This window comes from Oreochromis niloticus, linkage group LG5 (assembly GCF_001858045.2).
Source record: "Oreochromis niloticus isolate F11D_XX linkage group LG5, O_niloticus_UMD_NMBU, whole genome shotgun sequence".
NCBI classification, from domain to species: domain Eukaryota; kingdom Metazoa; phylum Chordata; class Actinopteri; order Cichliformes; family Cichlidae; genus Oreochromis; species Oreochromis niloticus.
In genome coordinates, this window is record NC_031970.2 from 14,358,770 (window position 1) to 14,382,730 (window position 23,961).

The window sequence follows — 23,961 nt, forward strand, 5'->3', positions numbered from 1 at the left end:
GGGGGGAGGGGTGGGGTTAAGAGGAAGCGGAAGTGTCAGAGCAGGCGGAAGTGGTACTGCCCTGAATACCCTGAGCAGCGAGCGGAGGACGGCTTGACAAACTCACATCGTTGAGAGAATAAAATCGGGATTCCTAGTACATCTTAAATGTGAGTTCACCTGCATATTACTCGATTATCGTCTTATAGACAGTGTAAACACAGTCTTTCGTGGAGAGGAGCAGTCCGAGTGGTAGCCCCATTGCCTGCCTCTGCGGCGGAAGGTGCCTATTGTGGTCTGGGGCTGGGGGCGAGGGTTTAGGCCGAGAATGTGGCCGGATAACGAGAAATAATCCATAAAACACCTATGAGCGGTTGCCTCTGCTCTTTATGCAGTTATTATACCACTGATCTTTAATTTTGAAGGCCCAGAATGAGATCGATGCATGCGCGATCCGCGGTCCCGTGAAGGGGAGGGGGGGAAGCGGCACCAAGTTTGGCCATTTTGACAGCTTAGCAACCCCAGCCGTCGCGAGAGCTCAGACATTTTAGCAGTCAATGCTAGCTACATGGCGCCGAGGTTAGCGACAAACTAAACCGCAGACGCTATCTGCCATATTACGATCGTAATATCTGGCCTCATTATTCGCAGAATGGACTGGAAAAGACATCGCGGTTATGGATTGTCTTTAAACGAACTCCGTCATGGCGTAGTGAAACGATATGGAAGCTAACCCACCCTCCATATTCCTTGGGAGTCTCCCCTCAAATGCGACTTAAATTTCAAGATCTTTCGATTTTATGTAGCTCGATTAGGATAGTGAAGACATAGAACTAATTAAACATTAAACCACGTAGATTATTTGGCTACCAGTTTTGGTGTAACCTCGTCGGCGTTCAGACTGAACTGGGTCAGATCCCCTTAGCGGGCTAGGCTAACCATTAAAGCCATTGAGCAGCCGTGCTGTGACGTTTAGCTTCCATGCTAGCTGGCGGTAATCTAGCTCTCCATCTTAAAATTCCGCAGGGGAATGCGACAAGGAGGGCGTAGCTGTTAGCAGGCCGACTCAGCGCTGTTACCTCAGTATTCGTGCCCCGTGGCCGTTTTTAAAAACGTCCGTGTCAAACCCTTTTTGTCGAGATTATGGATTTTACTCGGTTGGGCGTGTGTCAGCCCAAAGCTGAAGATGGTGTCCCTCGATTTTTTTTTGATTTTTTTTTTGATTTTTTAACGATAATTGTTTAGCTAGGTGGTTCAATAACAGCACGGCAAATGCAAAGCATGTTGGTCGTGTGCCAGACGATTGTAGCTGGGACTGAGTTGGATCAATTTCAAGCCGATGTGTAGCTCACTATGGCGGTAAAGCAATGCGTCATTAATGCGCTTGGAATTGCGACCAGCGGCATTTTACCTAATGCTAAGTGCTAACTCGTGCTAATATGTCATAACACAGCTGTGTGAATTACGATGCACGACAGACCTGACAATTAAATTAAGGCGGAGCCCCGTTTTAGTGTTTGTAGGTAATGCAAGCCATTACATAATTTCTATCGTGTGTGTGTGTGTGTGTATATATATATATAATATGTATATAAAATAATAATAATACGCCGTGTTAGGTAGGAGTATCGTTTCTAGACACAATCAAACACAGTAATGAAGCATGTTTGACACACTTGGTACAGAAATGATCCTCACATCTTCCTAAACAAGAACAAAAATTGTACTATTTTTTTTATATTTTAATTAAGTGGTTTTAATAAAATGTCTATAATATCAGACATTGTGTCCAGTTCCCATGATAATCACTACAAAATCAAAGTTGTTTTCAGAACCCTACATTCTTAACAAAATCAAATCATTTCAATGTTATATCTTAAATCTACTATCAGTATTTTGGTTTTATCAGTGTTATTGGAGAGGACAGTGAAGATTAAACAGGAGAGTGGAGGAAGACATCAGCAAAGGGTCTTGGATTGGACATGAACCTGGGTCCTGGGATATGGTTGCCTGCTCAACCCACTGAGCAAAACTGGTGTCTTGAATCAAATTTTGGTGGATTATGAAGTTAACATTACTTTAATTAATATGCATTATGTTCGAAACACATTAAACAAAAAAATAGCCAGAAACCAATACTGCAGTCTGTGTCCTGGTGTCTCATCAAAAAAAAAGTTGCTTTCCTGTGATGCGTGTTAATAAAAGTACATCAGCATCTGGCACCTGAATAGGAGATTTGGTGATGATAGAAGGTGGTGGTGGGGGACTTCAGCCTGCCAAACACTGTCTAATAAGTATTAACTGTTGCCTTCAGGAATGCACAAAATTAAAAATCTGCTTTATAACAACCACCTAAATCATGTGTTTCTGTGACCAACATCAGTGATGAACATTAATTCATCAGTTTTATATATCAATTATGATTTTGGCTTTGTGATAATTAGGATAAAAAAATAATTTCTGCCCCACCCTAAAACCCTAAAATCACTGTTTAGATCAAATTGAGCCAAGAAGACTTTAGGTGACCATCGAGATGATATAAAAGTTCTAAAACGTTTGTGCAGGTGTGAACCTTTTGTTGTATGCAGGGTTTGACTCTCTAAACTTGTAAGCTTTTGCCAGCACGCCACCAAATTGTCGGTTTGTCATCGACTTCAACTCGCCGTCGCTCCACAAACCATGAAAGTCCTCAGAATCGACTGCAGCCTGGGCTACCTTTCCTGTGTACAATCTTAGGCGTGTAGAGACTACAGCCTGGAGGTGACTGGTGTTTACCCTGTGGAAAACACCCAGTATTCTACGTTCAGCTTCCTATGAGATGATCCTGTGTCCCTGACATTGTTAACTTTTTTTCTAAAAAATTGTAATTATATTTAAAGTTGTGGAAATCCTGTTATAAATGAATGATTTCTGTTATCTTAAATAACTATTAGACAATTAAGATTATAGTTGTTAACTCAAATAATTATGATTATTATGTTTTGCCTTAAGCAAAATGTTGCAGCTCCTTTGGCTTAACTTTCGAATGCCATTTGAATACATATTTGTATTAAAAACATTCAAAGTTATTTGTATGGATTTCACACTTAAAACACCAGTCGTCATATATTCTCATGTTGGTTAAAGTGGGATTTGCCAATTTAAAACAATTATACAATTATATTACCCATGTGTCTGCCTCGACAAAACGCTGGTGAATCTAGAGGGATCACATTTTTTCCTTCAACAAGTGTCCTGATAATGGACTGAATGGGTTTCTGAATTTATAATGATCCATAATGGTCTCACTTTTTTTTGAAAACTAATGGAACTGTGTTCAGTATCAGCAGATAATTGATTTCTGCTTGTTAGCCTTGGAATTGGCGCTCGATACGTGCTGTTAGTGCACTCCCTGTCAAGAGACCTTTAATTACTCAGCAGAAGCATAGGAGTGGCCGTTTAGTTGTGAATGAATAGCTGAAGGTTTGTTAGCTTTGTCCGCTCTCCTGCTGTGACGTTTACTCTTTTCATATTTTCACAGTAGTTGTTGTAAAGATAAGAATCTGGTATTGAATTTTCTTTTAAATCATCCCTATAGATTATATTATTCAATCCCTAGATACTGTAATTAGGCTTTAAGTGTGTTTTTGGCAGATGGCAAATACCAATTTTCAGACTGGCACTTATGATTGCTTACAACTAAAAAACAAGTGTTAGCGCCTCACGCTAGTCTTTTTTTTTAACTTGTCTTATTTATTACAGTTTGTAAGTTTAATAGGAAACAAATTGACTTACTGTTTGGTTGAATTATAAACATAAAAGACCTTTTTTTTTTTTTTTAATTTTTCCTGGAATCTGAGCTCCATTCAAAAAAAAAAAAAAAAGAAAAAAAAGATGCTAACAAAAACCAAAAATGCTTCCTTACGCATAATCGTTTGTGCTTATTCTTAAACATAAACAATTAAAATGACTGAGTGTGCAAAGGAATGTGCATATTGATCTGACTGAATTAAATTAGGGAAAGCGTTAAAGCAACTAAACAACCACTTAAATGTAACAAGTAAAAGAGGGTTTTTTGTTTCCACGAATGCCTCAGCACCCTCTGGTGGCAGTGAGGTAAACTGCTACATGTTTTTAATATCATAGATTAAGATTTGAAAAAAGTACACAGAATGTTGCCCCAACTGGGTTATTTTCTTTCTTCTTTTTTTTTTTTAAGAAAATAGTTATTAGTAGAAGACAACCTCAAGTGTCCTTTGCTGTGACAACACACTGTTCTTAAAACAATGCCATTCTTCATGTGAAAAGAGAACTAGTAAGGCAGGCTACCTGGAACTTTGAAGGCGCTACTTGTTTAGATTGCTGAGATAGCTTCTGTGTACACCGTGTCCTCTATTGTCATGTGCTTTACCAGTCGCAGTTCAGCAGTAGGGTTGGCCTGAAGAAGTGAGAGTTACTGCTGGGGAAAAAACAAAATGACATAATACCTTGTACAACTGGAAGGAGGACTGCTAAAATCACTGTACCAAAAATGTCTGTATTTTATGGCTTAATTCTAAAGCTAATGGACATTTTTTGGACACATGTGCATATATATGGCCAAAGAATTCTCAAGATTTTTTTTTTTTTTTTGTTACACAATTTAAAACTAAATAGAAAAAGCCAGTTAAAATAAATGAGAAATACTATACCTGGGCATTTATTGAAGGTGGAAAGATTCAAAATTAAACTACATATTTTTGTATGTGACTATGTGTTGGAGAATAGCGGTTAATTTAAAGGTTAAATCTGAGTTAAATGTTTTCAGTCAATGAGGTTTGAACCAGGTGTGGGGGCCCAGTTTTGCGTCAGTAATGAGCGTCTTTCAAAGTCTGATCTTCACAACACATTATTGGAAGGATATATAATTCCCTGTACAAGATGCATGTAGCCTTGATGTCACCCAGCATATAGTGAAGCCTTGAGCTAAGTGTTTTTGCCATCAGCATCACAGCGTTTTTGAAACCAAATCTTGGGATCGAGGGGTAGATATGAAATTGAAACTGGTGACATTGCGTGACCTTATCATGAATCACAAGGTAGGCGAGCCCTAAGGTGCCCTGCCTTGTCTTCCTTTTTGACACCAGTGGGGATGGTAATTTGCAAAATTAATATTATCCTGTCTTAGAATGGTCTTGTAGCTAGTGATTGAGAATCTAAACTCATCAGGAAAGTTTTTATTGAAGTCACAGATCTGGCGAGCTGAAAGGTCAGTTACCCATGGGCTTGTACTAGGGCTGCCACGATTAGTCGACTAGTCACGATTACGTCGACTATTAAAATCGTCGACGACTAATTTAATAGTCGACGCGTCGTTTGAAGCTTTGTAAGATCCCAAAAGACGCAGGAATAAGTAGTAGTATTTAAGAGTGTAATAACGGACTGAAACAGAAGATGGCAGCACTGCATGTACAAGGATGCCAGCTGCCGTTAAACCCCGAAGAAGAAGAAACTGTGTTCCAGAATTCATAGCGCGGCCCAGCGCAGTTGTCAACAATGGCGGCAGCTAGTTAGTTTTAATATTACAATTATTATTCTTTCTGGGTCACAAAATAAACGTTTAACATATTTTCAGGTGTACATTTTACGTCCAATGGATGCATGATCTGATTAGTCGACTAATCGCAAAAATAATCGGTGACTAGTCGACTATCAAAATAATCGTTTGTGGCAGCCCTAGCTTGTACACAACTGGACTTCTTTTTGCAGCTGGACCAGTCGCCTCCTGCTGGTCATTAGAAGGAATTCAGGTTAAAGGACCTTCACCTTTGGGTGCTCTTTTCAAACCCAGGATTTATATTTATATATTCCATAAGATCATTATAAAAAGAAATCAGGCATCGTTAGAAGTACTCTGTCGATTGTCAGGAGCATGAGACAATCAACAAAGCTCAATATGAAACACTGAGTTTAATAGACGTCAGAAATTAACAAAGACTAGCTTCTAGTCTACCAAAGCCGTCGTCTTGTTTTGTTAAGACTTCACCAGAAGAAAGCTGAACAACAATGGTTTGCACTGTTCCTCACTGGGATGCATTGAGGAAGCTACTTCTCCCCAAAAACTGCACTGTTGCTGTCTAGAGTTTGCTAAAGCCCCCGTGGATGAACCACAAAGGCTGTTTGTTATTTTTTTATTTTTTTTATTTTTTTTTTATTTTTTTTTTTAGGACTATTGAGAGACAGAAGAAAGATCGTAAAAACGTAACCTGTAAAACACGTTAGACGTGTTAGTATTATGGTTTGGCTCTACCAGATCCTAATGGAACAATGAGTTTTCAATTGGAAGAGAGGAATCTGAGGAAATCTGTCCACAAACAGGAAGTGGGTCTTCCAGCAGGACCACCCCCAAAACACAAGGTATCCTATGCCCCCGCCCCCCAAAAAAGTCAGGTAAAGCTGTTAAGTATTTGAAGCATGCAGTTAGTGTATGGAAACCCACTAACAACCCAGCATTGACGCTACTTTACACAGGAATGTCTTTTTCACTGCACAAAAACGGGTGTTACTCATGAAATGGAACTGTTCTATTTAGGGTAGAGGCTAATTGTTCCAATCTCATCCCAAAACGCTGCATATTGAAAGCAGCAAATCAATAGAGAAATTCATCTGGATCCTTTTTTTTTTTTCTACTTTGTGTAAAAAATCAGAAATGTATACAAACTGTAAGTTTTAATAGTCAAGGTTTTTTTCTTGCTATGGTAAGTCTCTTGGGAGAATTGCTTTTAACCAGAAGGAAGAATTCAAAAATATGTCCACGCGTGCTTAAAACAAATCTCCTAGAATGGTAATCTCTATCTGATGAATAAACTGTGGCAGTTACCAGAAAATTACTGACCACAGAAACATGCCACAGTTTGAGAATGTTGGAAAGAACAATAAGGGAGAAATAGGTGTGTGCTGATTTGAAATGTTGATAGACAGTTCCAGACTGAAATTGGTGCCAAAACTGTGTCGACTAGAAGTCGACTCGACGGGCCGAATTGCAGAAATTGGATTTGTTGACAGCAAGGCCTAATTGTATCTGCAGTGACTCATTGTTGGAAAAACACATGAAAAAGTCCGAGTGCTAAAAATGTTTTATAGGCACCAGATCTAAAGATACTTTACAACCTGCTCTTTAATTTAAAATCTAAGCAACTGACATAAAAGCCAGTGTTAAGCAGAAAGCAGCTCAGAATAACCAAATAAATTCAGATGTCTGTTTTTGTGGCCTGTTTTCATCTTTGATATTGAGTTAATGACAGTAATGCTCTTATTAGACCAGAACTTGGTTCAGAATGAATTTGAAACCATTTTAATGATGTGTTAATGACATCAGATCTGTCAAAAAATAACGTGTAAATCTCAGATTTGGTTTTATTTATAGTGGGAAATGTGAGAGAACTACATTAAATAAGTCCTCTGCTTGTGGCATTTATCATAGCTATTTTTTTTGCCCTCCATAGGGAAACCCTCTTCCACAGCGAGGTGAGAGGTCAGGTAAGCTCCAAGGATGCTAAAACTGAACAGAGAAGTAGTTTTGAATTTCCCTCTGGTAGATAACTGGTGACGGAGCTAAAACTCTAGCAGCTAAGGCTGCTTTGTGTATAAATGTGTTTGTACATTTTACTGTTGGCGTGATGGTGTAGTTGTGTTTTCATTAGCAGTTTAAATGTGTAATGGTTAAGTGCTTAAAGCTCATTGTGGCAAATCCAAAGTGTGATGGTGTAGATATAAAAGGCGACGATGTGGCCTACTTAGACCTACAGATTCATCTGGAGAGTCGAGAAGCCCTCGGGGATGAAATAACGGGGAGCAGCCATTTCGCTGCAATTGAGGTTTTGACATTTTATGAAGCGCTATTAAGTCTTTGCCAGTATATCCGGCACTCTCGTATGTGACGTTAGGATGCGCTAAGTGCGATGATGTGGATTCTCTTTGCTAGTGGGTTGATCAGCTTTTTACATGTTCCCGTTTTCTTGCAAAGTGGCACCTGCAAGTGCAGTATTCTAGCTATCACATCTGCTATTTCTTTCAGCTTCTTCGATATGTTCTGCTCTTATTAAAAGCGCTGATTTCCACACCTGTTTCTCACAAGCTCTCTATCTCTGTATCGTTTCGCTGCCCATTTCTGGTCATAGACGAAGAGCTGCAGTGGTGAAGTCCTAACTCTGGTCTTCTTCTTCTTCTTGCAGTCTAAAAGATGGATAAGAGCGACCTGGTGCAGAAAGCCAAGCTGGCAGAGCAGGCCGAGCGCTATGACGACATGGCGGCTGCCATGAAGGCTGTGACAGAGCAGGGCGCAGAGCTCAGCAACGAGGAGCGCAACCTGCTCTCTGTCGCCTACAAGAACGTGGTATGCTATCAGTCTTATCATTTGTGCGTGGGTTCTTTTGATATTCTTCTTCTCCCCACAAACCTGTAGATCCGTGACTCCCAAAGTGTTGGCCACAGCCCCCTGGTGAGCTGTGAAAGTATTACGGGTGGGCCGTGAGAGGTCATTTACAATGAGTATACTGTTATAAATTCACCTAACTGAAAGGTTGATACGATTTTGCTTTTTTTTTTTTTTTTTTTTTTTTTTAATTGATAGGAAAATGTCATTTTAAAAATAGCTTTATTTTTTGAATACCCTTTATTATTACAGAGGTAGCAAACCTGCCACTGCCCATCATCAGTGGTGACCTGTGATTTCACTGAAAAGCTAGATGAATATAGGAATCGTTAATGGTTTTCCTTTTTATCCTTATCACTTATCTCTGCTGGATAAGAATAGGAAATTGAGAATTTAACAGTGTATATGCTGAGATTTGTTTGCTTTCACTGGCAACACTGTTGGATTACAAGCATATTTGATCTGCTCCTGCTCTGCAGTGAAAATGTAAATTAATATTTTGTCAAAATTCCTTAAAATGTGCTCTTGTGATAATAAAGGTTTGTAGCTAAAAGCCCAGATTTATTCCTGACCACGAGGCTTGTTCACTTCACATTTCAATTTTTATGTATTTTTTTTGTTATTTATTCTCCTATGACTCACAGTTCAAATAGTAGCCTTGATCTTTCCAAGTTATATGATATATGTTGTTGAGTAATCACCAAAATACTGTACTGACCAAATTAATTCTGATTGTAACTGCGATATTCAAAACTAAAATGCCTATAATAATAGATTAATTTGACAAATTGTATCATTTTCTGGAGACATTACACTCCTAGTGTTAATGAATTCCTTTGAAGTAAAAATCTGTCATTTTTTTACAAAAAGGAGCCATAAAATTCTGTGTTATGACATTATAGAAGAGTCTTTGTTCTCATGTTTAGTTTGTTGTCACCACAACACATTATTCAAGGAAAGTGTTCTTTGACCCCATATGATCTTAAAAGCAGAATGAACACTTTCACAGCTCAGTGATAACAATACATTTATAGCACCTATGTCAGCTATAAACGTCTCCCTCCCTTGAGTCCTCTGTTTTTCTTTAAATCATTGTCAGATATTTCTTTGGAAACCTTTTATTGTAAAAGTTTTGGGTGGCCGAATATTTTTGAAGTTCAGCATAGTGTAGTCCATCTTGGCAAGAATGGGTAACTAAAATGCCAACTCGTTCAGCACGAAGACTGTTCTTAGCTGTGCCTTTTAAATTTAGTGGGGGGGGGTTTCTGTAAAGATTTTGAAGTTTGAAGCACAAATTATGTAAGAACAGCCTGAGGCTTTCCTGCACTGCCACTCTGTTTATCATTGAGGTTTTTCTTAAAGCTTGCCTGCACCAAGTAGAACACATTTTAGTTGATTTTGCCTGCTTCAACAGCAACTGCAGCAAAGTGGATAGTATATATGTGTTTAGTTCAGACGTAGGAAATAAAACACTGCAGTTCAGATGGGTTTCGTCTGGTTTTGCAGTTAATTTTGTGAACTGTTATTCAGCTACAAACTTGGAAAAAAGATATTAATTAATAAAACGATACAAGACAATGAAGGTGGGATAAATGGAAATAAAAAGTGAAAAAGAAAAAACAGTATTATTAGCATTACTGAAAATAAATTAGATGAATAATCTCATTTCAGCTCATCAGTTTTGATGCTGTGATTAAAAAGACTTGTAATTTCTAACATTTTAGAATGACATTAATGACCTTGTGCACTGCTGATTTGTTGCAGGTGTTGATGTCCAACTATGTACCAAAACTATCCAAAATCAACCCTGAATATTTGCATTTTTAATCATGGTTACTCAGATGCACGCATCAGTTGATGGGCAATCAGCATCTGCTTCTGATTCAGCATACTCTGTGCAGATATCAGCCCTGTGCTGCAGCCTGATAGTCACTTCTTCAGAAGAGCAAATACATGCCACAATGTGTAGATTGAATCAACATGCAGTATGTAATAAATGAGCTCTGCTTGTATCTGGCTTCCTAAAGGGGCAGCCAGTTTAGCCATGTGCCTTTTGCTCGCTTTTATAGCTCTGCTAGTCTGCAAATAAATCCAGCCAGTTCAGATACAGTGCTGCAGTGCTTTAAGTTAAAGTAATTTAAAATCCTGCATTTAATGGCTCCAGATCCAAAGGCTTCTGTTAAGTATGGTAATGCTTTAATCAAAGGTCCATTGTGACCCCGAATAAACCTTAGACACACTGAAATTCATTCTCATTTAGTTGTAGATCAGATGCAGTAAGATGCTGTCTTTTAATGCGACTCCTTCTGGTTTGCATTGTTTTTGCTAATAGGTGGGGGCACGCCGTTCATCCTGGCGCGTCATCTCCAGCATCGAGCAGAAGACGGAGGGGAACGAGAAGAAACAGCAGATGGCCCGTGATTACCGCGTGAAGATCGAGGGTGAACTTCAAGAAATCTGCAATGACGTGCTGGTATGAACAAGAGTGGGAAAGATCGGGCAGGGAGGAGGAGGAGGAGGGGGGATGAGGAGTTGTGAAGGAACAGTGAAAGAAAGGAGAAAATGGATGTTTGTGATGATAGAAGGAACGGCAGTACTTAAGAGAAGGCAGAAGATGGTGAAGGAAGGCACACTGTAGTTGATCCCTTCTGGCTGTCACATGGTGTTACTTGTAGAGATGGTAATAACGTAGCTGGCAGCTGTTGAGAGAGCTGCCAAACAAAGCTTTAATTTTCTTCTCGGTTTTTTGCTTTGCTGCCCCACTTGGCACGTTTGATTAATTTTTATTTGTGTTCACTTTTCTATAGAAAAGCTGTGCGCGCCCACGTGTGCTCCAAAGGGGGGGATGGTAAGGGTAGATTAAACCATGTATTACCCCCCCTTTTGTTTTTTTTTTCCCCATTGTTCGTAATATGACACAGCTTGCCCATTTAGCAGTGCTGTTAATACTGCAGTGCCAAGTCACAGTTACGGTGCTCACTCCCAGCAAATTAATATTGAGCGGTAACCCCATTGACTAGACACCCTTCTTGAATCTCGCATGGACTTTGTTCCTGCACAAGATTATTTTTATGATTTTGTGTGAAAAAGTTATGCATAAATGTTTAGCCAGGTAGCTTCATATCAGTTACTGCGAGTTTCTTTCTTCTGAAACTCTGGATCCACTACACGAAGATATCATGGTCCTGCACAAGCCCAGAGAGCTATGCAAAGTGTTTCTCAGATAAAGTACTTGCAAGTAATCGTGGTAAAATGCCTTATGAACGTTCACGACAAGAATGAAGGTCATTAGTGTGTTAATTTAATGCTGTAGGGTTGTGCCACATCATATCGTACATGATAATACCGGTACAAATTTTTACGTGACATAAAAAGGCTATATAGGACGATCATTGCTATAACAATGCCTTGAGTTTACAGTCCCTCGAGTTCAATGACGAGACAAGCCCAAGCATGTCTAAAAGCAAGAGTCGTGTATCAGTTTCTGATGATGCTACATGTACTTTTTACCACTTCCGGCAAACCACCACGCTTTGCCAAGTATGGAAGAAATGTTTCGCCACTTCAGGCAAAATTCCGTCAAGTTAAATTTTCAAGCGGTTATGTGATACTTCAAATTTCTAGGGAAAACACTAACTGCTTACTTTTGTGCTTACATTTGATTTATGCTGTATCATTGGATGTAATGCTGTGTCACTACTATTGCACTTGAATACTGCCCCTGTTTCAGTAGAGTCACTCTTCCAATGAGCAAGTGTGCTTTCATACAGCAGTTACCTGTATATATGCAGGAAATTTTCCTCGTGATAATGTCAATGAATACAATCACAGAATTCTGGGTCATTCTGGTTCAAAACCATCAAGCTGAACGATGTGAATCAGTTGAACGACGGTCAATATGGTGCCTCTAAAAGAGCAAAAACATGGAAGATACTTTTGGCTGCTCCCAGCAGGTAGCTCCACGTTTGATTTGGCAGTTTTTACACTGGATGCCCTTCCTGATGTAACACCAGAGGGATTTGTTTCCTCCCAGCATCTTTTACTTTTTAGGCAAACGAATTGGAATAACATTGATTAATTTATCTATTTTTTTCAAATCACGGTTTGTCCCACTTCTTAAATATAATTTATAACAACAAAAATGACCTGTGAAATTATACCAAAAAGAATCAGCCCAATATACTGGGTATAAGCCAACTGCTGATGTTGTTTCAGCAGCCCAGTGAGTTGTTTTCCATCACACTCCAGCCTCATAGTTTATTGTCAGTGCGGGCTTCAGATAAAGGATGGCTGAAGGAAAATACAGTAATTGTGTCTGAACCTGAAGTGACCTGAAAGGCTTCAAGTATCCTCATTTGTTTTTGTTTTCAAACACTTGGAACGTTAATACTTTTGCCTCAACTGGAAAGTACTTTCGGTGAAGCTTGCTGTATAAATAAAGGTCTTACTCAGCTGTTCAAATGTCACTTTAAAGAAGCTGTTAAAGTGTTGTGAGAAATTACAGTTGTTTTGTTTTTTAAACACTTGCAGCCATAAATATAACTTAGGCCTCACTGTCAGGTCCTGACAAGGCTAGAACATAAATTGCTCAAGGTCAAAGCAGCTCAAATTTTTTAGCACATGAGCAGACTTCTAATAATATCTTCAAGGTCAAACCATCTTCAAGCCTCCGCAGTGATGTGGTGCTGTAGGAATGATGGGAGAAAAGGATGGGTAGAGACATGCTGTCCTTAAAGCAGCAGGAAGCTTGGAAGGGGAGAGCTTTGATGCATCCACAGGACAGAAAAATATGTCAGTAACCCTGACCTAGAACAGCTTACCAGTGGATCATCATGTCGCATCATATTGGCTCTCCAAGTGTAGTGTTTTGTTATAAAGCTGAAATATGATTCTGCATTTTAAAATTAGGTGTATTTGTTGCTAAAAACGTAGGTAAAGTGCTTTAGCAACTGCTATGGGGGGTGGATGGGCGTGCTGCAAACTTGAAATGCAGAATAGACGGAGCACTCGCTAACCTTGTGCAAAGTCATCGATGGCCAAAGGCTTACAAAAAATTACATGTTGTTCTTCATTTTGTTTTTGATGCTGAACTCCAGTCACTGCTCTGTTTTAGTTGGAGCGCCAGAAGAAAAACACTTACTGGAAAATCAGCTTCTCTCTCCTTTTTTTAAAATTCAGTTTTATGACTAACTTTTCCTTTTACAGGAACTACTTGAAAGAGGCAAATCATTCTTTAGTTGCTCTGTCATCTTGAAGTTATCAGCTTAGGATCACATGTAGGCATTTCCTCGCTCTATTCGCTCAGAAGTCAAAGCGCCAAGTGCAAGTGACTGAAGTTAAAATGGCTACCGCCCCTATATCATGTCTACATGACATTCCCAGGACAGGTTACTGGAGTCAGCAGATTAAAACAGACTCAATGTAATCACTGAAACAAAGCTGGCCTCAGTGAGGAAGAGGCTCTGGGGTAAAGTGAGAGCTGATCACATGGTCAGAGTAAAACCCTTCTTTAAACGATCAGATGAGGACAGCAACAGCGGTATGAACCGTGACACACATGCTGGAAGTTGGTGTCACCCCAGCAGCAAACCTGGCTTTCTCTTCTTTTCAGACAAAGAACACATTAATAAGCAGGTGGCCCAAGGCACTGGGAAACGGCTTTATTTCTTTCGCACAGAGGAGTCTTATATATGTGATAATACAGAAAACACAATTAACTACACCCACCATGCCCATATCCAGCTCCACTTTTTTTTTTTTTTTTTCTTTCTCATGCTTTAGTAGAATAGCTTTGCAGGATTTCCAGCTCAAAATAATCCCCATCCGTGTTACACTGGTGGAGCCCCTCACTTCATCCTATTTTTTTGACTCCAGCTTTTCTAGCTCTTCTCCTCCTAATTCTGATTGGCTTCTCCTCATAAATAGTAGGTTTAAACATCAGGTGGGCGGGGCTTCTGTACTCACTACCAGAGTGGTAGCGATCGTATGGGGGTGGGAGATGGCCACTTCTATTGAGATCACACAGAGGCGAGAGGAAAAAACCAAACTGAAGTTGAGCATTTGGCTCTCATGGATTACTTGTCCAAACACTGACCTCATCATGGAAACTTTGAGCACTTTGAGCGTTCGCCTTTGTAGCAGTACAGTATATGACAGCTAGTGGGGAACAACATCATAGCTCAGTAATATACCATGCATATTAAGGAATAGCTGTGTTCTTAAAATAAATCTACTGGATAAAAATGAGCAAAAGTACTGGTGTTGAGAGGAGTAGACCTTTTGATGTATTCGGACAAGTCAAACTTTTTAAAGGCTTTACAGTTTTCAAACATTAACAGTAATTTTTAACTAAAAACAGAAGCTGTCTTCAACAGCTTCAAAATTGATCTCCTGGCCCTCTCCCACACACCTGGTATGGTGGGATCAGCAGAAGCACAGGTAGCCATCAGGAAATGGTCAGATACAGTTACCAGTAATCCCGCATTTGAAAGGTGTGGGTGGGGGTAGTGGATTTCTAAAGCTATTCGACAAGCACTTGTAAAGAAGCGTCTGGCAGCTTGATGCTGTTAGTGATTGCCAAAGGACTGCCTCCATCCATTATTTAAATGTGTAGGATGGGAGAGTCAATTAAATGAGAATAATTGAGGTTCGGGTGTTTACTCTTTAGCTGTTGGTAATGGTGTTTGTATTCATCACGTTTGGCTTTAGCAAAGGCCGTAATGCAAATAGACAGAGAAAAATTAGAAAAACCCTCTGTGTTTAATGTGCGTTTACTTTTCCACTCATGTGTGTCTTTATGTAATACTCAACCTGTAATGTATAAGTGCAAAATGGAGAAAAACTTGTCATCTGTCTGTTTCAGAGCCTGCTCGACAAATTCCTCATTCCCAACGCATCTCAAGCGGAGAGCAAGGTGTTCTACCTCAAAATGAAAGGAGACTACTTTAGATACCTGTCAGAGGTGGCCTCTGGGGACTCAAAGAAGAGTAAGTAGTCTGAACGAACCTCTGATATATTGAAAAGAAAAAGATCGTTTATCTTTTCACACAGCAAGTGATAACTGGTCATTTGTGTTGTGAAGATACGGTGGAGAACTCTCAGATGGCCTACCAGGATGCCTTCGACATCAGCAAGAAGGAAATGCAGCCAACACACCCCATCCGGCTGGGCCTAGCCCTCAACTTCTCCGTCTTCTACTACGAAATCCTCAACTCGCCCGAGCAGGCCTGCTCTTTGGCTAAGCAGGTTGGTCTTTAACACTTTATTTACTCATGTACGATGGCTGAATTTGCATTTTTGCCGTTTTTATTGAAATGCAGATTAGACAGGTGGTCCTTCCTCCACTGAACAGTCTGTCATTTAACAGTCATAAGACACATGGAGTCTCACCAGCTCCCTCCCAGACATTAACAGCCATTTACTGCGAAAACGAAATTTGGCTCTATACACCACCCTTACTTGAAATTAAATAATCAGGATGCATTTGAAATGCAGATTATCAGCTGATTTAATTCACAGTTGAAGAATTGCGGGCTAAAATCTGGAACCAATGACAAGCACTGGGTTTCCTCTTTTATGATCCCTTTTCAGGCCTTTACTCTCAGTCAGCCATTTACGCAGTATTCCCCTTCTTTCTCCTGAGTTGCTTTTGAAGTATGCTTTGGGTCATTGTCCACCCATTGTGTATTGCTAAGCACACAACAGTCAAACTTGGCTGCATTGGGCTGAATCTGAGCAGAAGGTCTAGCGTCCAAGTGTGCGATCGTTCAGAATGTGGATTACTCAGTCTTCTCTTTCCGCCTGTGGTACAGGTTATCCCTGCTTCACTTGTCTGTGCTCTTCCAGAACTTGCCTGGCCTTTTTTAGGTTTGCTTGGGTCAGACTGACACAATTTAATCAAACGCTGAGCATGAGGCTCCATGCAGACGCCCACAGCAGACTTCAAGTGAACTTTAAATAACAAAAACAACCACTCGTCCACGATATCTGCGGCTGGGTGTGTGCTTCCTGTACTCTACAGGGCAATGGTCTACAAACCCTCTGTATTTTCTCCTTTGTAAACTTTTCCTTATTTTTTGACTGGGATAATGAAATGTCTACCTTCTGGAGGGTTTTCTATAGTTGTTTTTTTGGTATGAAAGGTGTTTTTGCTATTGAAATGATTGAAACGATCCTGTGATCATCCACCATGGTTGTGATCAATTTCTTTACATTTGTGTCCCAGCTATCTTTCAGTGGATTTGTTTATTTTGACAGCTGCTTTCAGCACATGTTGTTGGTTCATAGCAACAGCTTCCAAACATCACACATGGCAACTGCAGATGTTTTACTTGCTTAATGGATCAAAGAAGCAACAGAGAAATGGCTCACACCTGTCCATGAAACACCTTTGAGTCAAGTTCCATTTGGTCCAGTGAGATTGATTGGAGCTAATATTAAAGAGCTGTCCTCAGTTTGGATATGAATATCTTTAAACTAAAGCTAAGAGTCTTCACTATATCTTTCATATAGCTGTAACTCATATGTTTTTTGTTGTTGTTGTTGTTGTTGTTGTTGTTTTTTTTGTTTTTTGTTTTTTTGTTTTTTTGTTTTTTTAAGCTTGTCTCAGTGAGATCAAGTTTTTAGAAGGAAATTAACCAGTGAACTTCTCCCTGCAGGCTTTCGATGAGGCAATCGCTGAGCTCGACACCTTGAACGAGGACTCGTACAAAGACAGCACGCTGATCATGCAGCTACTAAGGGACAACCTCACTGTGAGTATACCTGTGAACAGCTGTCGTTACTGTCTTTTATCCTAAACTCGATGAGTTTCAGGAGTTAGAATTAGAAATAATTAAAGATCTTTTAGAGGAGATGCATACAACTAAGTGGCACAACTTCTAATTGTTGAGTGTAAACCATAAATGCGATGTGATTCACAGACACAAGGCCACGGTTATATCGGGTTTCCTGTTGGGTATGGTTGGGACAGAAATCTGCTAAAGCTCAACAATGCAAATCAGAGTTCACATCAGTGTTTCAACTCCAGCTGCCATTAAATCCTGTTTCACATTTATTTATGTGTCAGCCAACAACTGAGCACACAGCACCGATATGCAGCTTGCAGCCACTTGCCAAGGTTTTGCTCTATTCTCTTTTCTTCTGCCAGGATCCGATGGCGAAGAACAACAGTGTCGATGACTGATTAATCATATTACCATGATCACAGGCTGCATTAATTTAATGCTACCTGCCAGCATGATACTGATGATTAGAAGAATATGTTGAGTGGAATTGTTTTTCATTCATATGCAGCAACGTTTACACATTGCTGGCTGTTGCACATCAGCCAGCAAATTAAGTCTTTAAGCTCGACCGTCTAGAATCCACAAATAGAAATGTTGAAGTATATTTGTGTGCACAGTACACATACTACAGCATTGCTTGTTCTCTTTTAAACTTATAAGAGTTTTTTTTTTGTTTTGTTTGTTTTTAAATGAGCAAATGAATAAATGAGACCAAGCCACAGGATAAATAGAGGAGCATAGAGCTGGTTGGATGGATTGGCTCTTTATCACAGATATCCGGTCCAGTTTTTGTGTTTGTATCTGATCAGTGCATCGCTAATCCGACATTTCTGCCCACTCTGGTTATTAAGTGATATACCAATCAGCCACAACATTAAAACTACCTATTGTTTGGGGCTGCTTCGTGCCACTAAAACGACTCTGAACCATTGGGACATGGACATGAGCCTTTCCTGTGGTATCTGAGAGGTTGGCAGCGGATCCTCTGGGTCCTGTTGGTTGGGCGGTGGGGTCTCCGTAGATCCGGGTTTGTTCTAGTTCTTCCTGAAGATGCTCAGTGGAACTGGACTCTGTCTCTTTGTCGTGTTCCTCGGGCAGTTTTTGCTTCTTCTCCTCCTCCTGTCGGAGTACCCTTTCCATGAGAGGTGTGCTTGGTCTGCAGTAATATTTAGGTGGGTAAGTGCCTATCAGCGTCATGCTGAGATGAATGCCAGGACCCAAGGTTTTCCCAGAACAAGGATTAGTAGTAAATGAGACTTTGTGGCTTTAATATTGTGGCTGGTTAGTGTACAACCAAATTTATTTCAAAGGATTATTTTTAGGATTCAGTAGTTGCAGAAATATCCAAAAATAATTGTAAATCTGCAATTGAAGGGAATGAGTTAAAAATAAAAGAAATAAACAATAAGGATGAGATCGAAATATATATGAAAACAAAATCAAATAGTGTCATGTATGTTGATCTGAGCTGTTATTTTATTTATTTATTTATTTTTTATTTATTTATTTTTAAATACTGGGCCTTGGTTCAGACCACAGGTGTCTAACTCCAGGCCTCGAGTGCCGGTGTCCTGCAGGTTTTAGATGTGTGCTTGATCCAACACAGCTGATTCAAATGGCTAAATTACCTCCTCAACATGTCTCTCCAGAAGCCTGGTAATGAACTAATCATTTGATTCAGGTGTGTTGACCCAAGGTGATATCTAAAACCTGCCGGACACCGGCCCTCGAGGCCTGGAGTTCGACACCCCTGGTTCAGACCTTCAGTTCATTTTCTGTCTAAAACAAGCTGTCTTAGCTCCTCTCTTTAACTTGTGTGTGCCTGAGAGCAGTGTTTCCCAACGTTTTGATCAACATTTTGATCATATTTGACATTACAAAAATCACATGGCACACCACCAAACAAATGTCACAAAATGCATATTCATAATTTTCCCCGTGCACCAGGACTTGGCTTGGTTTGTCCCCAGTGGTTGTGTTTTTTTTGTTTTCCTTTGGGGGGGAGGTTTGGGTTTTTGTTTATTTTTTTTTTTGGACCACTACTCATGCTAGGGCCTTCATCGGGGTTGAATTTCCTCCAGCACCCAGGTACTTTCTCTTTTCAAATATTTATCTGTTGCTGTTATACGCTGCGTTGTCTCACTCACAGCATGACTATTATGTCATTTGCTCTGAGTCTTCTGTTTTCCTGGCGGTTGACAACACACTTAGAGCAGATTGTTGTACTGCCCTCTAGAGGATGAATGTAATGGTTCTGCCAGTTACTCACGCTGATCGCTTAGATGGTAAAATGGTAAATGGCCTGTATTTGTATAGCGCTTTACTAGTCCCCTAAGGACCCCAAAGCGCTTTACACAACCAGTCATCCACCCACATTCACACACTGGTGATGGTAAGCTACATTGTAGCCACAGCCACCCTGGGGCGCACTGACAGAGGCGAGGCTGCCGGACACTGGCGCCACCGGGCCCTCTGACCACCACCAGTAGGCAACGGGTGAAGTGTCTTGCCCAAGGACACAACGACCGAGACTGTCCGAGCCGGGGCTCGAACCGGCAACCTTCCGATCACAAGGTGAACTCCCAACTCTTGAGCCACGATCGCCCTAATCTGGTTCCAGATAATCTTTCACGGCAAACCTGATCATTTTTCGCGGCACATAGTGGTTGGGAAATACTGCCTCAGATGATCCTATAAGGGGTATCCACTCCACTCCCTCTCCAAGAGAACCACTCTGAGTGTTTAGAGCAGCCTGAGCTTTTGGTTCATAGGGATTACTCTTGCATACCAAACCTCATTATTTGAACCGCTGACCATGTTTAATTAGAAGATTCACCATTTATATTTATCACAAAGGGAAAACCACCTCAAAGGTCACCTTTAAGTTCGGGAGTGGCTCTTTCATCATCAGTTGGTCATCAACTCGTTGCAGCTGGTGTTGGTGCACTTTTAAGCACCTCAAGTGTATTTGAATGAGCCCTAATACTGTGGTTCTTTCCAGAAGCTACAATTAAGTGTAATAATAGAACAATTCTTGGCAGCCACAAAACTCAGAAGTAAATGTTTTTGCCTTCAGTAAAGAATGCTGTTCTTTATGACTCTGTTTTTGCCCTTGAACTGTTATTATCATGAGGGGAGCTTGACACAGGAATTTCTAAAACTATAATGATGACAAAAAGATTACACTGAATTTATTTCTGCTCCTAAGCTGCACCGAGTCAGGACTCGTGCATTTCCCCCTTGCAGATCTGCGTATTTATATGTAGCAGCTATTCTGCTGCAGTATATTCACTCCTGGTTGTTGAAAAGCTTTCTGGGAAGTGGAGTTAGGGTGAACTGGAATGAAGGAGAAATGCTGAAAATAAAAGCAGATGAAGATAGACTACCAAAAATATCTCAACAGCATCACGAAACGCTTGTTAGAGATGCTCACGCTGAGCGTTTGAAGATGCTCAAACCTTCCTTCTTGCCTCGCAGTCTGGAAGATGACACTGAAAGATGTCTCTCTCTCCTTCTCTCTCTGCAGCTGTGGACATCGGAAAACCAGGGAGATGAGGGTGAGGCCGGCGATGGAGAGAACTAGAGCGCACTTCACTGTTAACCCATCCCCACACTCTTCTTCCTCTTCCTCCTCCTCCTTTTATCTCTCTTCCTCTTTCTTCTCTACTTCCTCCTCTTCGTACACATAAACAGCCCGTTCATTCCCTCGTCCCACTTTTTCAGTCCCAGCCTCCTGACTTCCCTTCTGTATAACCAACAGCATGAATAGTACCTGACCTTCAGACAAATATTAAAAACAGATATGAGAGGAGGAACCCCCCCCAGAAAACTACTCCTTCACCCCCACCATTTAATCCATCCCTGTCACCCTCCCTCGATCACGGCACTCCAATGCAGGCCAGCAACTCAAAACCACTGGCCAGTCTAGTCTTATAGCACGGGGAGGGTTTTTATCCAGAACCACCAAATAAATTAACGTCTCCTAGAGCCCACATTCGCCTGTTATCTTTCTTTCTTCATTCCACTCTTCCCCTCACTTCCTCCTTCCTAACATCTCAGTCCCTTCCCTCCTGACCCCCACTCCTCTCTCTAGCGAGTTAATGCATTTATATAGTTGTCCATTCCTTCTGTTTTGGCTTTTCTTAGTGTACTGGCAAAAAAATGGCTGGTTTTATTCCACTTTAAACAAAAACAAACAAACAAAGGTTATTAAACTGTCCATTTATTTTCAACAAACACTGTGATTGCTTAGTTTTTCCTCCACCTTGCCACCAAGAGTCCTTGTTTGATGGCAAAATCGATATTGAGCTGGGATTGGGGGGCGAGAGTGGCGGGTTGGGGGGAGGGAGTGGGGGTGTGTGTGTGTGTTTCGGGCAGCAGTGCAATTCTGCTGAGGTTTATACAGAAGGGTCCTCCTTACAAGGCTGTATTGTGACACTGATGAGTCTAAAGAGAAATAAAAAAACAAATCAAAAGCGCTTCACCTGCCGCGTATTCAAACACTCACCTGCTTTTGTTTCTCTAAACGGAATCTGCGGTTTTTATTTAACAATCCCTGCGCTGGGCTTCAATGAAATATGATTGGGAAAATGATTAAAAGCAAAAGCACATACATTCCACCTTCACGTTTGACTCAATTTAGGATATTTTCCACCGCAAAATGGGACGACCCCACCCCACCCTCCACCTGCTCCCTGAAATCCACCTCCTGTCGGGTGCTGTTGAACATCGAGTACCACTGTCCCCCCCTCGGTTATAAACACATGTTCATTTACCTTTGCAAATGCTTGTTTGTTTTTTTTTTGTTTTTTTTTTCTTTCTGTCTTTTTAATTACTTTGATTTGTTATACAAACACACAAAACTAATCTTTGTGGTTTTTGGAGACTGTAAAATTGTAAACATTTTTAGAGCTTTACTGTAAATCTGTCTTTTGGAAAACAAAGCGGTTTTGTGGATCTTGTTCGTTGAACACATGCTTGCAGAGAACTTTTGAAGCCGTTGCAGTCAGCTGCTCTTTCATGCTTGGGCTTTTTTTTTTTTTTTTTTTTTTTTTTTTCCCCCCCTTTCACCCAGTCACTTTTTTTTTTTTAGTATTTTTGGTACTTACCCCCTCACCCCATCCCCGTCCCAGACCCCTCGCTTCCCTCTGCGCCCTCCTCACTGCTTGCACGGGCAAGTTCAGACAAGTTCTAAGTTTCCACTTGCTGCTGAATAGAGTGATCGACCAGCAAGAATGCACGCTTTCATTTATCGCAGTACAAATCTGCTGCGGCAGAAATTGTGCATTCTGTGGACCGACACTTAAACTCGCTGCTTCCTCATTTCTTACCTGATTGTTCCAGGTGAGCTGCAGAGGAGAAAAAAAAATTATAGGTAAGATGGACCTAAAAACACAAATCAGACTTGATTGTGAAATTCTGCTAACAACATGCAAAAATATTTGGCCTTTTTAAGCTTGAAACTAAAATGAGAGTTATTAGAAATGTAAACAAAGGAAGCATTGTTTTTAAACGTCACCTGTGGTGCAGTTAGAGTCCACAACAGGTGCATGTGTGGAAGGGAGAACACGTCGTTCAGACCCGTTTTGCTAAGCATGCATACATGCCGAGGCAATCTTAAGATCTGTCCGCTTCATCAGGAGGAGGCAACGCTCAGTCAGCAACTAACGGTACATTTTCTAGCTCATTTTCCAATCTCACTCCTTTTTTTTTTTTTCTCTTTTTTTCTTTTTTTGGCAACTGTTTCCTCCATTTTTGCAGTCCAATACCAATATACTGTTCGTGCTCTGAAGCAAGGCAAACCCCCACAATTGACCTCCGTTTCTAGACTGAGATGTGATGAAATATCGGCGGACATCAGCTAACCAGAAATCCAGTTTTTTGTTTTGTTGGTAGCCTCGCTCTTCCCCGCGCTCAGTGTCACAATAACCTTGTCATCAACCATCTCGACATTCCACTCTGTAGGTGTAGAGAAGTCATACGTCTCAATGTTTTTGTTTTACTTTACTTTGCTGGGGACACATGTTTTCATGCACTGATGTTTAAAAAGGTTGGAAAAGCAGAAAAAAAACCCAGTTCCTCCCTCCTGCCGCTCTTTTTCTCGTTAGCTGAACAAAAAGGCAGTTATTCTACGCTTTTTAAGGAAAAAAATGATCCCATGCAGTAGTGAATGTGGCACCGAGCCTGTCTGTATATCTGGTATCTGAAATCATTTTGTTTTTACTGACCAGTATTCTGCTTAAAATAAAAAAAAAAGAAAAAAAAAAATAACCCAAAAAATAACAACAACAAAAAAAAAAGTTTGCTTCTGTGACGGTTTTATTGCTTAGCAGCGCACGTGGTTGTGAAAATTTAGAGTTAGCTTCAGGACACCTATAAAAATGAGAAAATGACAAAGGAAAAAGAAAAAAAAAAAAACCCCACCCTTCGATACCCCCCCACCCCACACCCCACCCTGGTTATTGACGTAATAATAGATTTGTGTATGTCTTTTAAAAAAAATTCCAACTCTAGTTTCACCTTACATGTTATAAACAGGACAAAATGTAAAAGACGATTTAAAGTGAAATAAAGGTTTTATCAGTTCGAATCAGCCCTCTTCTGTTTCTTATCACCAATGGCCACATGGTTTTTGTTTGTTTGGGTTTTTTCGATTGTGGAGTTTTCTGATTAAAGATGAACGCCGTCCAAGATGTCACATCTGGGAGTTAATGACAGCTAAAGAAGGAAACGAGCTTTAAAGCACAGTTGAGGCAAAAATGCAAATATTCAACAGTACAGCAGGAGCCCGCTGTATTCTTCTGC

General features: G+C 40.4%; 1 protein-coding gene across 1 annotated transcript; it reads left to right on the forward strand.

Annotated features, from left to right (window-relative positions):
* ywhaba (tyrosine 3-monooxygenase/tryptophan 5-monooxygenase activation protein, beta polypeptide a) lies at positions 1 to 23,746 on the forward strand. The gene is made up of 7 exons (XM_003447651.5): positions 1 to 149; positions 8,172 to 8,332; positions 10,704 to 10,844; positions 15,234 to 15,357; positions 15,453 to 15,616; positions 17,029 to 17,124; positions 20,684 to 23,746. The coding sequence occupies exons 2-7, from the start codon at positions 8,180 to 8,182 to the stop codon at positions 20,738 to 20,740; spliced, it is 735 nt and encodes a 244-aa protein (XP_003447699.1). The 5' UTR covers positions 1 to 149; positions 8,172 to 8,179; the 3' UTR covers positions 20,741 to 23,746.
* Positions 23,747 to 23,961: the final 215 nt, after the last annotated feature.